The following is a 19,160-nucleotide window of genomic DNA, read 5'->3' as shown; positions in this document are numbered from 1 at the left end:
TAGAGAGGAAAGGAAAAGAAATGGAGGAGAGGGTGAGCTTAAAGGGATTGTACAGTTTTGGTTGAGACCTAACTTCAGATTTCTAACATTTTTTGGATTAGATAATGAGATACTTTTTATGAAATGTGAAAGAGCATGTAATTTTAAGAGGAATTCAGCATTTATTTTATGAAAATTGGATTTGAAATGGCTGAGATATCCAAAGAAGAGCGATCCTAATAAAAGGTGGGACCCAGCTTTTATTACGATCGCTTTGTTTTACTTTGTTTTTGGGTGCCTCGACCATACCAAAACTGATTTTCATCAAATAAACTTTGAGTTCTACCTAGAATGGTATCCTTTGTACTATTTCATAAGTGGTTTCCTGGTGTCTTGGAAAAAAAAAATCCAAATTCTCATCTCCACCAATACTAAACTGTCCCTTTAACCTTTTAGCAATTGAAGATTCCACACATAATGGCCTATTGTTCCATGGAAGGTGACAGCAATATTACTCTCATTTCGAAAACTTTCTAGATTATGCAAAATAGATCACTGCATGCAAGTTTATTTTTGTCTATTATAAGTCATGCTTATTTGTATACAAAACATGATTGTTTATATTCACGATCAATATTGAATGACTTTCTTTGGACACGTGTACTGAGGTCTTGATTGAGAGAGATGGATTGTGCATTTTCTTTTTTATTTTCATTCGGCACCATTCATGGGCAAATGGTGAACAGATTTGTCACTTTTTTTTTTTTTTTTTGTTGGAATATTCGATACAAACACACATCACATTCTTCTCAGGTCGGCCTGTGTTAGGTCGAAAACGGAAGAAAGGCAATACACATTCGTTATTAGAACGAACAACAAAAGACTTGCAGGTTCTTGCCGATGCTGGCGCTACCCTACATTGCTCCGCCACGCCTTCCCACGGCTCCGAGAAGTGCTCGTTGTGTTTCGTGGGCCATCAAGCGGGTTATATTGTTACTATGGTTTCGTGGAAATCATTCACATGATGTAACTCAAATGAGTCATGTATTTGTCAACTTTACTGCTTGTCTTCTTGCGGTAATATAAGCTCGCTTAATTCTCATGAATCGTATTAATATGGCTGATCATCTCTCTTTCTGTCTCCGTCCTTTTTTCTTTTGTAAGCAAACCGGAAAGCAGCTTCGCCTGCCTAATCAGACACGCTGACTTATTTGTGATTAGGTAATGATTGAAATGATAATAACATGAGTGAATGATAATGCTGTTGGTCATCCTTAAGGTCAGCATCGTTCTTTCTTCTTCTTCTTCTTCTTCTTCTTCTTCTTCTTCTTATTATTATTATTATTATTATTATTATTATTATTATTATTATTCTCTTTCTTCTTCTTCTTATCATTATTATTGTTATGATTATCGTTATCATTATCATAACTGTTACCGTCATCATCACCACCATCACCATCACGATCACCACATTATCGATCATTTTCAAACATCGGGGAAATCGTCATAATATCCTAACCTCCAATTAAAACTTCAAAGGAGATGTTTGGGAGGTCTAATCTGGGCCGGAGCTACGTTTTTAAAAGTGAGGGGGGGGGGGGGGGGGTGGGGGTGGGGGTGGCAGTTTATTGGAACAGGGACATCAATTCATTTTGAGGATGCATGGGGAAAGACATTTTGGACACACTGGTAACACTTCCGAGGTTAATCAGCTTACAAGCAAAAAACAAAAGACAAAAACAGGGTTTAACAGCAGCGTTTTTTCTGGTGCCACTTCCGGGTTTAAAGGGACTGTACAGTACTGGTTGAGGTAGGGATTCATGTTTTGAACATTCCTAAGTGAGATAATGAAAAGCCTTCTATGAAATATGAAAGAGCATGTAATTTTAAGAAGGATTCAACGTTTATTTGATGAAAATTGGTTTTCAAATGGCTGAGATATCCAAAAAAGTGCTAATAATAAAAGGCGACATGCCCCAACTTTATTAGTATCTCTTTGTTTCACCTTGTTTTTGGATATCTCAGCCATTTCAAAACCGATTTTCATCGAATAAACTTTTGATACCCCTTAGAACTGCATGCTCTTTGACATCTCAGAGAGTGATTTCTGAATATCTCACAAAATGTTAAAAGCTAAATCTTCACCTCGACCAGAACTGTACACACCCTTTAAGCCAAGCAACAACAACAACAACAACAACAAGGCTTAACATGGTGCATGGCATGGCTGTTCCTTGATATACATTTTAGAAAAGGAAATGTCGGTAATTTTATCGCAGAAAATCACACAGACTACAATTACCGGTAAGGCAGACGACGCCAAAGTCAGATGACAAAGACAGATTTCATATCATCTAAAATTATTTTTACCTTTATAAATCGTGCCCATCTTGAGCTTAACTTTCAATAATTTTCTGTCCGTGTGTGAAATTTAAAATCAACTCATCTTTTCCGTGGATGTTAATTTTCGGTCAAACAACCATCCTTTATCCTACTCTTGGCGCACGTGTTTTTAACATGTGAACATGTAATCAATAAATACCATTAACATTATATCACAATCAATATTTTGATGAGAGAGATGAAAGTTTAACATGTGGGCATGAAGGTTCATTTGACCTGCCTGTGTATCGTCCGTTGATAATAATAAGAAACACCATAAAAACGTATTTGCGGCCAGAATATTTCTCGCATAAGCTCGCTTTTTATGAGCTCAGTTGATCTGTTATAGGTCCACCAGCTCGACACTGGGAACTAAGACCCATGAGTCCGTCACTAGGCAAAAAGGGCCTCGAGACCGACATTACTTGTACGCAGTGTCGGTCTCGTAGGCTTTTTTTTTTTTTTTTTTTTTTTTGCCTGGTGTCGGACTTGCTGGCCTTGTTTGCCTAGTGTCGGACTCACGGGCCTTCTTTGCCTTAGTTTCGAGCTGATGGGCTGTATGCATGACTCATGGACATTTTTTTTTTTTTTTTTCAATGTCGATCTCGTGGGCCGTATGACAGGTACATTGGCGGATCCAGAGGGGGGTTCCCCGGGCGCGCCCCACCCTTTTATTTTTTGTTAAAACAAAAGAAATTAAAAGAAAAAAATGAAAGGGGCGAACGAAACCATCTTTGGCACCCCCATGACCTAATATCAATAATATTTCAACCTTTCAGCGATTGCTATTCACTGAATATATTTGTTGTAATCATTTTCGACAAGGCAGGCACACAATTTGAGATTTAAAAAAAAAATCACGTCTGTAACACCATTGTGTGATGTGTATGATACATTTTGAATTTTGATATTATAGCCTCTCTTTTGATTATTGCATGGGACCTATTAAGATCGCGAATAACAATTAGTCGCAAATGTCTTTTTTATTATTCCCTGAATGTGTTAGTTTGTCATTATATTTGTGACTTTGATGATATCTATTTCCTGTTTAGCTACGCAGATATGATCATAAAAAACAAACAAACACATAGGCCTATATTCTATAGAGCAAGGTCAGTTCGGGTCTAGACAATGCGAAAAACAACCCGAGCAAGTCATCAAATACTGTAGCTGGAGAAAAATCAGCAAACAGTACGATCGATGTGTAGCGTATCGCAGTTTCCTGGAACGAATCAACAATTCACTAACATTCCTTCTGTTTTAATAAATTACCTTTGTATAAACTACATGTATAATGTGGTTTATACACTTCGTAAGTCAAATATTTTGGTCGTTTGTCGGTAACAAGCTGCGATATACGACCACTCGACAAAATGTTACGAACGTTTTGGTTCGACAACATGCTATAAATCGAAGGCGTCTCTTCTTGAGATGTAAACAAAACGATGACCTTCCCAAATGCGCGTTCCGCGTATGATACATTCTCCAAATACCAAAGTTGCTACATTTTGTTGCAATGTAATACATTTGCGTAAAGGGGAAAAGCTCGTAATTAATTACTAGAAAACACATAAGGAAGCCGCTGAGTGGTCCGCAATTCATGCGAAATGATGAACTGGCCAGTCACAAGATAGTTTAGTAATTATCAATGTGACGTCATGATTGGCTGGACACGGCAATATTTTTTCCCCTTTCTGAAAAGCACTCAAGTCGCGCACGCCAGGAGACACACACACGCATACACACGCATAAGCGGCTGTTGTGTTTTATCGTTGATCAGTGCCGTGTGTTCCCTTTGTAAGTAGTGTGTGTATATCTTTAGGGAGCGACAGCACTCCATAGTACGCTGTGTGTAGTAAGTGCAGTTGAGTGCGTGTACATTTCTGGAGTAACATTACCGAGGCGAAGATACTGCGAGCGAAGGAGCAGTGACTGGGCGTTGGATATTTTGATGGAAATTTTCACCGAAATGGCGTCCAAAACAGCAGTTTACGCCGTGTTACTAGTTACAATATTCTCAGTTTCAACAGCCAACTATGTAGAGGTAAGTGAAATGTTATATTTTGTGAATATTATCCATCACATTTTTATTTCACATCGAGATGCTGAGGAGATTGCGCAGGAGCGGGTTGAATAGGAGGATGGCATTACTCCATGGATGATGGTTGGGGCGAGAGGTGTGTTCGTGTGTGTACGTCTCTGATACACGGGCGAGCGCGTGTGTGCTTTGCCGGAGGTGAACACTGCGCAGCTTGCCCCTTGGTCCACTGTGGGCAGTTCTGAATGTTGCTGATTTAATTAGATACGATATGAATTCGAATGCTTCGAATATGATGGCATCATGGCCGCATCCCTTTGTCTTTTTCTGTGGTGATGGAGAAGGATGTAAGAAGAAGTATAGGGCAAGCCTTGTGGTGGAACAGCTGGTTGCCTGCCAAAACAATTCAGTGAACATCACACAAAAAAGAGAAATATCTCGGGATTCTCATATAAACAGCACAAGCACAGCACAGGCTAGATAAATTTAGGGAGCAGAGCAGTGATTTTTTTGTTGTTGTTGACCTAGTTTATTAAAAAAGAAATTGAATATTAAGTATAGGACTGTAGTCTATATAGACGTCAACTCAGAAAAGATATATACACTCTATGGTAAAGATGCAATTCAAAGATTATTAATCACAGCTGTACAAGAGTACACAACATTCCTGGCATTCTCATTCATCGGTGGATAAACACATATTCTTGACTCTAAAGAAGTACATTCGAATTCTAATGACTTTTCATTGAATTGCTATTGAGAGTCTCTCCAGGAACCAGGTGGTACATTTTGTAGGGCATTTGCCTCTGGCTTTATATGCGAAGCAAATAATTCATCATTTTTGTAAAGATCCATCTTGAAACTTCTTTCTATCAACAAAAGCATCCGCTGTATAGTCAAATTGATTGGCAAATGGTTTTGAAGTTGAACAGAGGTTGGGATCACATCTACAGAAATGGTTCCTTCAAGGATTGTTTGATAGAGATCATGCAGTGATTAGGAAGAAACCATAGCAGTACTCCCGTGGGTGCATGCGTCTTTTCACATCACAATGGCTGCGGGAGCAGAATTTCTGTTTTGCCGACATGAAGTCTGATAGTTCGACTGACCTTGCAACCGCACTGGTCTCATGTTGGCCTCACAGAGCCTCCGGAGTCCCAATTTTAAATCCAAACCGAGACTCCAAGACGCTTGACAGAGATGGTTCAATTCCACTAAATACTCAACAATTGTTCCCAGGATCAATACCAGAGGGTGGTGTGGTATAGACCGCATCTAATCTTGATTGATTTTGATTGTTAAGACGTCATTTTGCCGACAGTAAACATGTGCTGTAGTTAAAGGCTGCTGATCGATAAGGAACAAAAACAGTTCCTGTGTCGGACATCATCCATTTAAACCTTGAGGAATAAGAGAGCATCATACTATTTGCATCTGTTAGTACAAGCAGGCATTTATAGGTGGTTTCTTGTATGATTTTGAGAAACTTATTGATGAAGATATTCAGTTATGATGGTGATTGACAATTAATGTAATTTTCAGTGACAGGTGTCTTGTAAAGTCATTTAGGGAAAAAAGTATAGCGAGAGAAAAAAAAGAGCGAATAGAATAAAATCTATCAACATGATCAAACAGTGAGAAGAAAGAAACCAGTTCAAGCACAATTTATATTTGCCACTTGTGAGTGTTTTGAATGCACAAATTGTCAACTAAACAGTATCAATGTATAGCTTTGACTGAAAGCTAGTACATAACAAAAGTAAAACCTGGGTAAATTCTAGTATGAACCCATCACTCAGCCTAGCAGTTGTTTAAGTTAAGTGTTTATTTGATTGATACTTAATGATAGATGTTTTTGGGACCAACTCTTTATCTGACTTTGAAATACAATTGATTTACTAAATGAATATTGTATGTTACTTTCTCAGTAAAGGTACACCATACCCATTGAGGCCTTTTGCTTAGTCTCTGTTGGTGTTTATAGAACCAGGACATACTGTGTGTTTGTTTGATGCTTGCTTTACAAGGGACTGTGCTAAATACTGGTAACTTGTTTTCAGTGAAATGTCTCTATTCTGGTGACAGCATTGTAAGGTATGTTGTATTACTGTGATGATGTACTCGTCCCCTTTGTACATGTACCTTTGTACCTCCATGACCATGGAGTTCTTGTCATAGATGTCAGTAGACTGACGTACCAGGAAAAAAACCTGAAGCTCAAAAAAGCTACAAAGCTTTTGTATTTTGTACTTGACAATCAAGGTAATGCTATTATTTTCCTGAATGAAGGAGCTGAGATAAGCTTCTTATGACCACTTCCTGTGTGGAGACTTTGCACTTGACTGAAGATTGACACAGAGCGGATCTAAAATAAAACCCACCAACCTGCCATGGAGCTGCACCTGTGCATTTATAGTAGCTGTCACATTCCATGATGACTCCAAAGTCCTGTTGGAGATACCAACTGTTACTTTTATGCAGGCACTGTTCTTTCTTCTTTTTGCCATAACTACTGCAGACACGTTTCATAAAAAGCTGTTTTCTCAGTTATTTTACTACACATGTCGAGTGTAGAAAAGGGGGGAAAATACTGTTTTCTACCAAACTATTCCTTTTTAGCCCTCATACTGCAATAATACGTACAAAGTTGTCATTCTTGGATAGTACTTTCTGCTGTACCTTGGCCTTGCAGAATGTGTGGTTGGAGTAAAGAAGATATAATTGAGGACATGTTTGCTAGTAGTAGTAATGGGAAAGCAATAGATGTTGAGTGATGGATTAGATAAATTTGTTTATCCAGTAGTAGGATGAGACATGGCATCTCAGAGGACTACTGTACGCCTAATTCTGTTAGCTCCTAAATCGACAACTTCCTGTAAGATTTAGCGCCCCATTACTAGTTGTCTACTTGATGAAGACATTACCCTGTTGGTTTCTATTTCTGTACTTCAGTGATTACAGCCAGCAGTATGAGCCGTATTTGGCTGGGCGTCACACCACTCAGCTCTCTGTCATCGTACTATATACTTGTCAAGTGTCTGTTTAGGACAATGTCAAGCTGTATGATGGTCATACTTCACCATTTGCTGATGAAACAAAAACCCAGCTTTAGTGCCTCAAAATAGTTCTAAAATGTGAGTTAGGGATAGAAACAACCAATGTAAAAATTTGAATCAATATACAAAATGTGAACAATATTAAAATAATAAAAATGTTTTCAGACTAAACCATCTACAGTTCAGGTTTATTGCAAAAAATAGTGATATCTCCTTATATTTTAGGCTTTATTGTGAAAACCTAAAATGGTAGGATGTTTTGCGATATAACTGACCTACACTTTGTATGCATCAATTGTGATATTTTGAATAATTTCATATCACTGCTTCCAAAGGTAAACAGTACCTTTAAGTTTATTAAGTCAGAAAACAGACATTTATCCAGTCTTAGTGAAGTCACATAAAAATAGCTGTGTCATTATAAAATTCAAAGATACTCAGTTTGGAGTAACTTTCAGGGAGGTGTCATGAGAAAGTCAGCCTGTATTGAGACCGCACACTAACCAGTTCAATGTGTAGAGATTCTCCAAAGAGGCTTCAAATACAAACGTCAAAGGTGTGCATGTGTAAGTGTTGAGAAAGGCACTCTCCTATTTGTCAATTAGCTTGGAGAGCAAACAACAAGCTTGTGTTGTCTTGTTGATCACAGCGTGGGAAGTATTGTGCAAAGACACCAGTCATAGTCCCACTCCTGCCAATCTAGCCTAAGAAACAAGAAAAGTAAACAGGACAGATTTACAGTGAGGTGAGGAGAGTGTCTTGTATTGAAAACAGCAGCTGTGTATGTTTGCTGTGGCCTGACTGTAGAATACAGTGGACCAATGTGTGACTTACTCCATTCTTCTTTGTGCTATTTCAAGGTATAGCTAAGTTTTAAACACTCCACGCTTTTCATGACCGGTACATGAGAATAAAGTATTTGCATAACATGTGTCTATTTTTGGTTGCACTAAGAGCCAGTACTGGGTACAGCTAGCAGGGCTGCATACTGACCCATGTTGCTACAGGGTAATATTCATGAGGCATTCTTCTTTTTTTCTTTTTTTTTAAATGCTGACTGTCAGTCATGACATGACTTTTGTACAACATGGTGTGAGTCTTGGACTGACTCCATGTGCCCAATATCCACCTAAAATGTATGGGGATAGAGGCTTTTCTTCTGTTACACCATGTCTGTGGAACTCTCTACCAGTCCCGCTTCGGAATTGTAACAGCCTCAATTCCTTTAATTCAGAACAAAAGACTTAAAGGTAGGGAATCCCATTTGCATGCCTTAAATGAAGAGTTGTATGAATACAGTGGTGTGTTGAAGAGAGTATCATTTTAGAAACTCCCATAAAGTATTGAATGTGGAAGGTAACATTTAGTACATTTTTATTGACCGTTAGATTTTGAATTGAATTTTTTTCGGGGCTCCCCGTAAATTCCAGTACATTACTAGGCTACCTTCGCAGACCCATGCACTGCATGTGTGTCCATCATGTATATTTTGTGAAGAAAGTTCATCAAAACTTACAAACATTTCTATATACATTCTTGCCACACACTCTATATGTTATTACATGAGCTCTTATACTTTTAGATTTGTGTTTATAGATAAAAGATACAAAAGACTGCAACAAAAAGGCTTACACATGTAAGTGTGGCTGACACACAGAACTACTGAGTAGTTGAGTTTTGTGCATTATTCAAATTGTAGATAACTGTTGACTTCCAAATTTCTCAGCAGTGGCCTAAACAAGTCCCCTGAGGTTCATATTTAATGTTTTGCTGCATTTTGGGAGGTCTGTAAAAGGTATCCCCTACCTTTAAGTACAGTACCTTTTCCAGCAACTTTGTGAATGATGTGTGACACATTGTGGGAGCTGGCCGGGGGCCTTTGAATGTTTCTACAGATAAATGGCGCTACATAAATGCTGTTTCATCATCATCATCATCATCATCATTATCAGGAAATATTGATCACATGACCTGACACACAAACTGCCCCCGCTGTATGCCACCACAGGGTCGTGTAGAATGCCACCACATCATGTGACCCACGCTTTCCTGCCCATGAAAAGATATTTGTTACTTTAATGAATGCTAAACTGGTAAACAGCCTTTTTGTCTAGCCAAGCAGTCTTGTGGGAGTAAACAGTGTTTTCCTCGTTTTTGTGCAGTAAACAAGTCACAGCTTATAGGAGAATGGGACTTGTGTGTGTTGGAGCATGGCTGTGCAGTCTAGCATAGCAGGGGACCTTGTGTCATTACATAGATATTTGTAACATTTTTGACTTTATAAATCCGCATTTTGCTGGAATCATGAATTGTTAAATGATTGAAGTATAATATGGGAGATTTGGTGGGCACATAGCTGAGTTATGTATTGTGAGTCTGAGAAGCCAGGAATTGGTTAATAAAGTTCCCTTGGACTAGTATGGAGGAGAGAGAGAGAGGGAGGGAGGGAGAGAGAGAGAGAGAGAGAGAGAGAGAGTACTGTAGGCATTGGACCATCATGCTGCCTAGGATGGGGCTTCACACAAACAATCAAGTCTGGAAACATCCATGAGATTCCTAATAAGGAATCAAGCATAATTTTGAAACGAACAGAAGGATGTGAAACAGGAATAAAAAGACATCATAGATTGCAATGATAACTTGTAGATTTCAAGTATTGGAATAAGCTGAATCTTTTAATTACAAAGATAATGTGAGATGTCATAGGTGTGTGTTTGGTACAATACTTGTTTGTTTCTGTCCCAGATCTCCTGTCATTATTTCCAGCATTGTGGATAGAGTATGTGAAATTCACCTACTTCTTATGTGAGTGATATTCAGTGAGGACCCTTTCTTTATCATATCAATCAACCTCAATTTACTGCACTGCAAAATATCAAGCAGTCTCGCAAAAGGAGGCTGCAAGGGCAGTTTTAAAATAGTTTGATAGATAGTGCTCAAGTAAGTTTGGTTTCTATTTAATAGAATGAGGGATATGAGATATATGTAGGTAGACTGAAACATGCAGCAGATACTTGTAGCATACCGAGTGGTCTAGATGATGATTGTTCCAACTTAAAGTCCTGTTGATATGTTTGATTTTAAATTCTAGGGCTCCATCCCTTTAAAGGCATTGTTTACCATGTGCAGCCAAAACAAAAACCCAGCTTCAGTGCTTCAAAAATAGTTCTAAAATTATGTGAGTTAGGGATAAAAATAACAAGTGTAAAAAAGTGAATCAGTATATAATCAATGTTAAGTATTGTTAATACAAAATATAGACACTAGAGAAAATATAATTGTTTCTAGACTAAACCATCTACAGTTATGGTTTAGTGAGAAAAATAGTGATATCTCCTTATATTTTAGGCTTCATTGCAAAATTTTTATATGGCAGGATGTTTTGCGATACAACTGACCTACAGATATATGCATCATATGTGATACTAGTAACTCAAATATTTTTGAAATCACTGTTCCCAAAGGTCAAAAGTACCTTAACGAAGGCTGAAAAAAAAATCTTTCTCCTCCTAACTCTGACCTAGCTCTTCATCCTGGGAGGCAAACATTCTCTTCACTATTATTTCTTATTTACTACAAGTGTCTTGGCAGAGGGAGAACTCTGTACAAAGGCATATACAGAACAGGGGAAAAACATGTTGTGTGTTTTGGGTCTCTCATTGTTATCAGCTCAATATACTGACAGGTGTATGGTGAGAGAGAGATAGTTAGCTGAGCCCAGGGCGGTGGATGTATTGTCCATAGCTCACCATTGTCACACGACCTCAGCGTACTCTGAGCCCTGGAGCTCAAGTTCAGCTGTGAAATTCACAATTTACTGACATCTTTGAAGAGCGGCTCTACCTCCTAGTCTAGGTCTGCAGACCTTTTGATATTGATCGTAACAGCATGGACGACAGCTGTGTACTGTAAAAAGATAATGAAACAGTGTTGACTGTGTCAACTACCTCTTTGATGACGCGGGAATGATGTGTACAACCCTGTATGCGTTGGTACAACTTGTATGTTCGTGATGTTATACCATACCTCAGGTCCTCATGTGGCAGCTCTTTATGCCTCTTCTCCAAAGGATGCTGAAAGTATTATTCTGTACTATCATCAAACCTGTCAGCCTATAAAATATAACATGATTGTCCTGGAAATCTTGCTAGTGACAAATATACACATAAATCCCTAATACAAGTGTACATCATGATGTGAGACCCTGCTGTTTAATGATTTTAGGGTAAAAAGAGATGAATTGTTCTTGTTTTAGCACACTGACTTCAAGCCTCACTCTTTACCCTGATACAGACACAGATTGTGATCAGAAGGTGGACAAACGAAGAGGAATGAACTATCACAAAGTCTTCTCTGTAGACTAGTTTGAACAAAGTGTTGTGGGTGTACAATGCAGTGTAATATGTACCAGTTAGTATCTGGTTTCATCTCATTTTACTTTGTGAAAAAGGAGGAATTGCAGTGGTTTGGTGGTGATTGATGTTTTCTGGATAAAGACATGCAGGCTTTTTGTAAGGAGATTGTGGCCACCTCTAGGCCACTATATTTATCAGGATTAAATATCTCCCTGATGTGACCACAAAACATGTAAACACCTTTGATGGAAATATGTGATAAAATTTCCCTCATCATGTGACCTCCGATAGTCTTGTCTTCAGCTTCCCTTTGCCTTTATTTCTACAAGCCAATTATGCAACCGACTGTGGCATTTTAGTGGAAGGCTGTTGTACTTTGTGAAGTGGTTTGAACTTTAATCTTGACCTTTGAGTAAGAGACTAGGAGCAAGAAAGAATATTCCAAAAAATTTATTCTGCGTGGTGTCACAAACATTCGTTCTGAACAAATTTTTATGCACACTCTAAATGTAGAGACTTTTCTGTAATTATTTGTGTGGGTTTGTGTGTGTGTATGGGGGTGTTCTGGTCCATTTTCATAAAAATCCACTTGGATATAGGATGAATTTTTTTTTTCCAAATAAATCTTCTTCTGTTAGCAGTTAGATACATCTCTCAGAAAGATTTGTTTTCTTATATTAAACACATACACGCATGAATATTCCACAAAAAAGATAAATATTTCACATTATTGATAAATGCATTGATGTGGGTTCATATCATGCCAAGGAGGAGAAATCAGCTCAAATAACAAAAGTCTGTAACTAAGACTAACATGATGTATACAATTTGATCAGCATCTGTAATAATTGCATGCTGATTGGCACTGCTGTCTTTCAGCTAATAGTGTGCGATATTGATTAAGCCCATAACATTTTCTCATTAATCTAATGGAGCCAGCCTTGGATGTTCATCTAATTAACAAAGCACAACTCTCATTGGTAGCTTCCTTGCTTCTTTCTTACCAGCCTTCAGCTTCTCAGCACCTTTTCATATCCCACCACAGCTTGCTTCGCCAGAGCAGGGAAAATTACTAATAATAATCTAATTTATTTTCTGTAAGAAGTTTATTCTTTAATGATTCATAAGAGAGAACAGACCATCAGTCTGCTTCATGAGGGAAAATTTGCTGGATTTTCTAGCAACATTCACAGTGAAAAAGGAGAAGGAAAAGTAGTCTGTACACTGTGGGACAGTATCAAAACATGTAAACAATGTAAACAAAGAAGGAATTGGATACTTTGTATGCATAATATGTTCAGTTGAAAAGACCAAAGGGCATGAGTGCTTTGAGTAATTAAGAGTTGTTTTTCTCTTGCCTTTCAACAGAATTTAGCTATAATGGCTAGTTTGTGAACTGAGAGGAAAGAAAAAGCAATGTTTGTTACAGATAAAAGGAAAGGACATCCAACCTTTTTTGAAGTCTGAATTGTGCTGAATTTGTAGATATTACACATAGGGCCTATAAGTAATTTGACATGATTTTGCAACATTTTCTTCATACTGGTACAGTATTAAAGTGCAAGATGTTTGCTCATAAACTGACATGAAATACATGTGATGGCTGCATTTTCCACATGTATAGATTGATTTTTGAGTTACGTTTTTTTTTTAATTTCAATATCACATAAATTAGGAATAGAATACATTACACAGGAAACAGTCTTACTGATATCGGTTTGACATTGATAGTATTTACATATTCTTAACATCTTGTGTAGGCCTATACCTCTTGTTTTTCGACCAATCACATGAAGTACTTGTAGACGGAATAGGCCTAGCCAACAAATCTTTCATCATGTATGTTTGTAGTCTCAATCACTGTGAATAAGGATTTGGAGTTTAATATGTGTACAGCTGTAGACGTATGGCTGTGGACACAGGTGTGAGGTGTCTGGCTAGAGATCATGGTAGAATATGTGATGATATGAGATTATCTGTGATATATCTCTGTCCCTCAACCCTGGTTTGGGCTACGCTCAGGTCAGGCATGCCACTGGAATTACACCAAGTCTTTGGGATGCCAGATTTGTCTGTGGTGAGAAGTTGAGGTTGAATCTCATCTTGTTGACTCCTGTCTGTGAAGAATCCCAGTAGCTCCTCTAGTTTGTGGTGAGTAATCTTAACGTCAGGAATCTCTCAACTCATTTGGGCCTCTTCTCAAAGAATGTCTGAACAGGTGCGACAATACTCCCGACTGTTATCTTGTGATCCTCTTTCAAGTAAGAAAGTAGGATAAGAGTAAGAAAGTAGGATAACTGCGTCATTAAACTCCTTACGACTACTTAGGTTGAGTCTCTCAACAATGTAAAGATGGCTATTGTTGGCTTGGCGTAAGCCCTCCTTCTAGGAAGGGTTTCAGTTACAATGGTAGCAGCCAAGCGGAGTGGCTGGCAGTAGGATGGGGTGAACAAAGGGAATGTTAGGGGAGAGGAGCGGCAGCCATCACAGGGGGCTCTGTGGATTGAGAGGTTCTCTACTTGGTAATGGGATGTTATACAAATTGTATCTGCACAGTTGTCATCTTGGACAAATTGTAGCTTTGGGCTTATCTGGGATCTGTGGTCACGACAAAATCTGATGTAGAACTGTGATTGTGTTTGTAGAAGACATGGATGAGTCAAACAGTGAAAGGCATTGATCTGAAGGGGATTAATGAGGATGTTGGACTATTTCAAAATAGAGAATGAAGACAGGTGTATTGCATTGAAATCTCTTGGTTTATCTCAGGTGACTACTATAAAATGATAACAGACATGCATCATTATGAATGAAGACTAGATTTGTGAATAAAGGTCTACAAATGTCTCCTAATGCACATACTAAAAAACTTTGGAGTGGAATTTGATTGATCTATCTAAGAAAATCCCTTTTTATTGCTGTCCTATGTATATGGGATAGAATGATGCTCAGATGGTACACAGTGTTAGATGCATCACCCGTCTTACATCCTTTGGTCTTGGAGAAAATGGTTCTACTCTCATGTACCTTGTGAATAATAAGTCCCTTACCTTTAGAGGCCAAAAGTCAGTATTGTTCTGCGTCTATTCACATTCTTTATCTTTCTTCTTAGCCACTGAAAATTTGGGGGATTTTAAGATGATATGAAAACTATCATAATGAATCATATGATAGCTGATAAGCCGAGCTGTGAGCGATAGGTTCTGGATAGCTCCAGCAGATACCATGAGTGAATAAAGTTCAGTCGAGTTTGTATTAAAGGACAAGTTCACCTTCATAGACATGTGGGTTGAGTGAATGCAGCAATATTAGTAGAGCACATCACTGAGAGTTTGAGGAAAATCGGACAATCCGTTCAAAAGTTATGAATTTTTAAAGTTTCTGCTCAGTCATGGCTGGATGAGAAGACTACTATAGCTTGTGATGTCACATGAGTACAACGATATAAAGAAAGTATAAAGAAAATTCAACATATTTTCACTTTTCTCGCATAACAAAAGAACACTCGACTTCTCTCTTTCAGAAGGCAAAGGGAATAATATTTCCCTTAACATACGTCAGTAACAAGTCGAAGAAATGTGCACTTTATTAAAAAAAGTTCAGTTTTGTGAAATTCTCTTTTTATTTTCTTTATATCATTATACGCATACGACATCATACACTGTAGTAGTCTTCTCATCCAGCAGTGACTGCGCAGATACTTTAAAAATTCATAACTTATAAACGGATTGTCCGATTTTCCCCAAACTGTCACTAATGTGTTCTACATGGCTCTGTACTAATATTGTTGCATTCACACAATCCACATGTATATGAAGGTGGACTTGTCCTTTAAAGGTTTGTGACAGTGGTCTTTGATACTATGTGTAAGGCCACTACTGTATGTTGTGTATCGTCAGGTCTGCATAATTTCTTTGTCCAGTGCCTACATGAGTCCAGCGTCGCTCAGTAACTATCGTTTGTTTGTGTTTTCAGAATGTGGAAAAAAAAATCATGTTTTCACTGAGTAATGTGTGAACCATCTCAAGGTCCTTTCTATTCAACGGTCAGTGACTGTAGTCTCCTGCACTGGACAATCGCTTTCGGGACAATCCCTTGCTGGGTAATTGCTTTCCTTGCTGCAGGAATCCAAGCTTTTACATGATTCATCCTGAATTAAACCGGCGGTGAAGTCACATCAGTTTAATATCTGATAGATTGCATTTCTTGAACTTCTGTGATATTTTGGTAACTTTTCATCTAAAAGTAAACCACTAGCCTGGCATTTCAAGTCACAGTTTTTATTCTGAGGTTCCCCATGAGAAAAAAAAAAAGAGAAAAGAACAAGACATTCGAGCGGAGAGAATCCTTAAGAAAACGGTCAGTGAAGTGTTTGCACACCTACGTCTCCCTTCCCCTGAGGGTAGGGGTAGAGTTTTGTCTGTCTTCCTTGGATTTGGGCCACAGGAGAGTGAGGGTGTGTGTAACTTGTAAAGTCAGGGCAGAGTCTTACCTGCAAAATTTCCTCTTGGCTCAGCAGTCAGTCAAAAGGAGTGGGGGAGGGGGATGGAGGCATTATTCCCCCCCCCCCAATGTGCGTCTCCTGTACCCTGCAGAGTGAACGAAGGATTAATTAGTGTGCCTTTTTCTCATTTCTCTCTCCCTCACCCTAAGTCATCACATTATAATGTCTTCTAATCTCGATAGCCAGGAATGTGGTGTTGTGTAGGATTCACATAACACTGGACGAAAGTCAGCATTAGTCTCCTCATGTTGTTTTCAGCCCTGGAGAATACATTGTTCTAGACAACTAGCAGGAACACTATATTATGTGGTGTGGTACATTTTAAGCCTACTACCATTCTTTCCAATGCACAATGATAGGTAAACCATGATAGCATGTGGATACCATGGAGTGGGAATGCAGCCCTAGCTTGGATATACATACATGTATGTATTTGAGGCAAATTGTGTACAGCGTTATCACTGATCTCTATGTAAGGACATACTCAGAGAATCTGGACTCGAGTCAACCGTTACTGATGAGTGTATGCTTTGATGCACATATTCGCTGACGGACATTATATGTGGTTTTCAAATGTACCATGGTGGGCAGCGAATAAGGATTGATCATACAGGTCATAAATTACCCTTTAAGACCTAGAAAACATCATCAGATTGTTGTACAGATCCTGGGTATGATGGAGGGTATCTACAGATTGTGTCATCACCTGGGTTGAATGCTGCAGGAAGCTTAAAATTGCCGAGCTAAAAATATTATGGCAGAAGGAAAAACGAAGAAAAAAAGGTAGATGAAACAAAGTCACATGATAGTTAGATTGATGCATGCAGGATAAGGTTGAACCTGTACCTACACAGGTGCATCAAATCAAGGGATGGGCAAAATCACAGACACCATTTTTGTTGCCCCTGGTAAAAGGATAGTGACTGGTTGTCAAGACTAGTTACCTCTGAGCAGGGAGCTAGACCATCTCTACCACTGCTGAGCTTCTGCAGAGTGGGCTCTAGTTTCTTATACCAGACCCAGATGTGAGAAATTTTGAGAGGAATCAGTCTTGCCATATATCGTGTGATCTTCCAGTTTGCATCATTATTGATTTGTCTAAAATTTAAAAGTTGCAGTTCAAATCAAATGTCAAAGCAGACTTCTTGTTTGACTTTGAAGTTAAAGGACGTAATGTTTTTCATCATATTTTGAGATGATCTTTGATTTCATTGAAAGAATGTTATAGATGTATGCTTGGCATTGACCACTCTCTGGAATTCATTTCTGGAGATCAGTTTTGCTGGAGAGACACACATCAGGCAGATATAGTGTTGTCTGTGTGATGAACTCTGATTCTCCAATACCATTTGGATGGAAAGAAGTGATAGAAGAAATAATAGAACATTTCTTGTGTAGGCCATATAAGGGTCATACTCATAAAGAATACGGGTCAGATGATAATAAATCAGATATAATGCATATATAATTTAGTATACAGAGTGCAGGTATCAGGAGTTTGATTTTAATATGAAACCAACTTTGACATGACTATTTAGAAGAAGCAGAGCATACACTTTTATAATCTTTTTCTTTGTTAAGGAAATCATATTATTAGGCTTAGTGTCTTTGGTGATGGGGAAAAGGGGGTGGGGATGGCAAAGACATATAAATGACATTTGAAACCCCCCCCCCCCCCCGATCCAATTGAAGAAGTGGAAATTTCATCAGTGGATTTCAGATTTCATGGTTGACAACCATGCTCTGACTCCACATTTATTGAAATCCTGATTACTAGAGAGCAGATACAGGGGTCGCACTTAACTTTTTTTTTAACTAGCCAGGCGGACTACTTAGAATCAATTTTGACACTGAAGCAATATTTTGGCTAGCCAGACGGACTAGTAACTTCAGAATTTGTCGATTTTTAGCTAGTCTGAAGTGATTTTGGATGGCCAATGGCCAGCGGACCATCGCCAATTTTGAACCCTGCAGAAGCAGTTTGATTGCTTTAAGTTTATCAAAATCACCATCAGTTTTACTCAACTTTTACAGATAGATTTTGGGCACAACTGAAGTATTTCAGTCCTTGAACTTATCCAGCTTTTTTAAGATCTATCTTTTTCTGCTTGCACAAAATCTCTCCACTGTCTTTGATCTCAGTGCTGTGTTTGTGTGACCTTTTCATACCAAGATTGAGATTGGACTTTTCAAAATTCATGCCTGACCTCGTGGTGGGTAGAAGGGAGATGATTCTGATTGCTATAGGATGGACTAGATCTGACAGATGGTGGAATGAAAATAACTCAACCCTCATCAGGAGTTTCAGGAGAAATAGATGGACAGAAAAGGTGAAAGATGAGGGAAATTTGGGAGTCATGTGAACAGAGAAAGTGAAAAGTAGCAACTGATTAGAAAGAGAGAGAGAGAGAAGGGGGGGGGGGAGGGAAGAGAGATATGGATCTAGTACAGCTAAGATTTTGATTAAGAAAGATGAAATAAAAGAATAACTGACCAAGAAATGTACTGTAAAAGTGAATATTTTCGCGCCACTAATTTTTCGTGCTTGGCTGGGTAAGAAGAGTTTTGTGTGTTTTTAATTCTGTGGAATCAAGTCATTAACTAACTGGAACACATGAAAAGCAAAAATATTTGCCTGCTTCTATTTTCGCACTAGTTTCTGGTTGAGCAAAATGCGCAAAAATTTCAACACCATGAAAATTTCCACTTTTTACAGTAAAGACATTCATACCAGCAGAAAACAAAAAAACTAGAAAAAAAAAAGCATGCTGAGTCTATGAAAAGTCTGGAAGAGAAATACTGTGGTGTAATAAAACAAAAAGAACATGCCGGTACTTAATATG

The 19,160-nt window shown here is 38.3% G+C and overlaps 1 protein-coding gene across 1 annotated transcript in view; it reads left to right on the top strand.

Annotated features, from left to right (window-relative positions):
• Positions 1 to 4,125: 4,125 nt before the first annotated feature.
• The window catches only part of LOC140229839 (amyloid-beta precursor-like protein), a 90,801-nt gene continuing 75,766 nt past the window's right edge, over positions 4,126 to 19,160 (top strand). Inside the window, exon 1 of the mRNA XM_072310064.1 lies at positions 4,126 to 4,408. Coding sequence (XP_072166165.1) covers positions 4,316 to 4,408 — 93 coding nt within the window. The 5' untranslated portion in view covers positions 4,126 to 4,315. The remainder of the gene's footprint in view (positions 4,409 to 19,160) is intronic.

The sequence above is a fragment of the Diadema setosum genome, chromosome 6 (genome assembly GCF_964275005.1).
Source record: "Diadema setosum chromosome 6, eeDiaSeto1, whole genome shotgun sequence".
NCBI lineage: Eukaryota > Metazoa > Echinodermata > Echinoidea > Diadematoida > Diadematidae > Diadema > Diadema setosum.
This window is presented reverse-complemented; position numbering and strand designations above follow the sequence as displayed.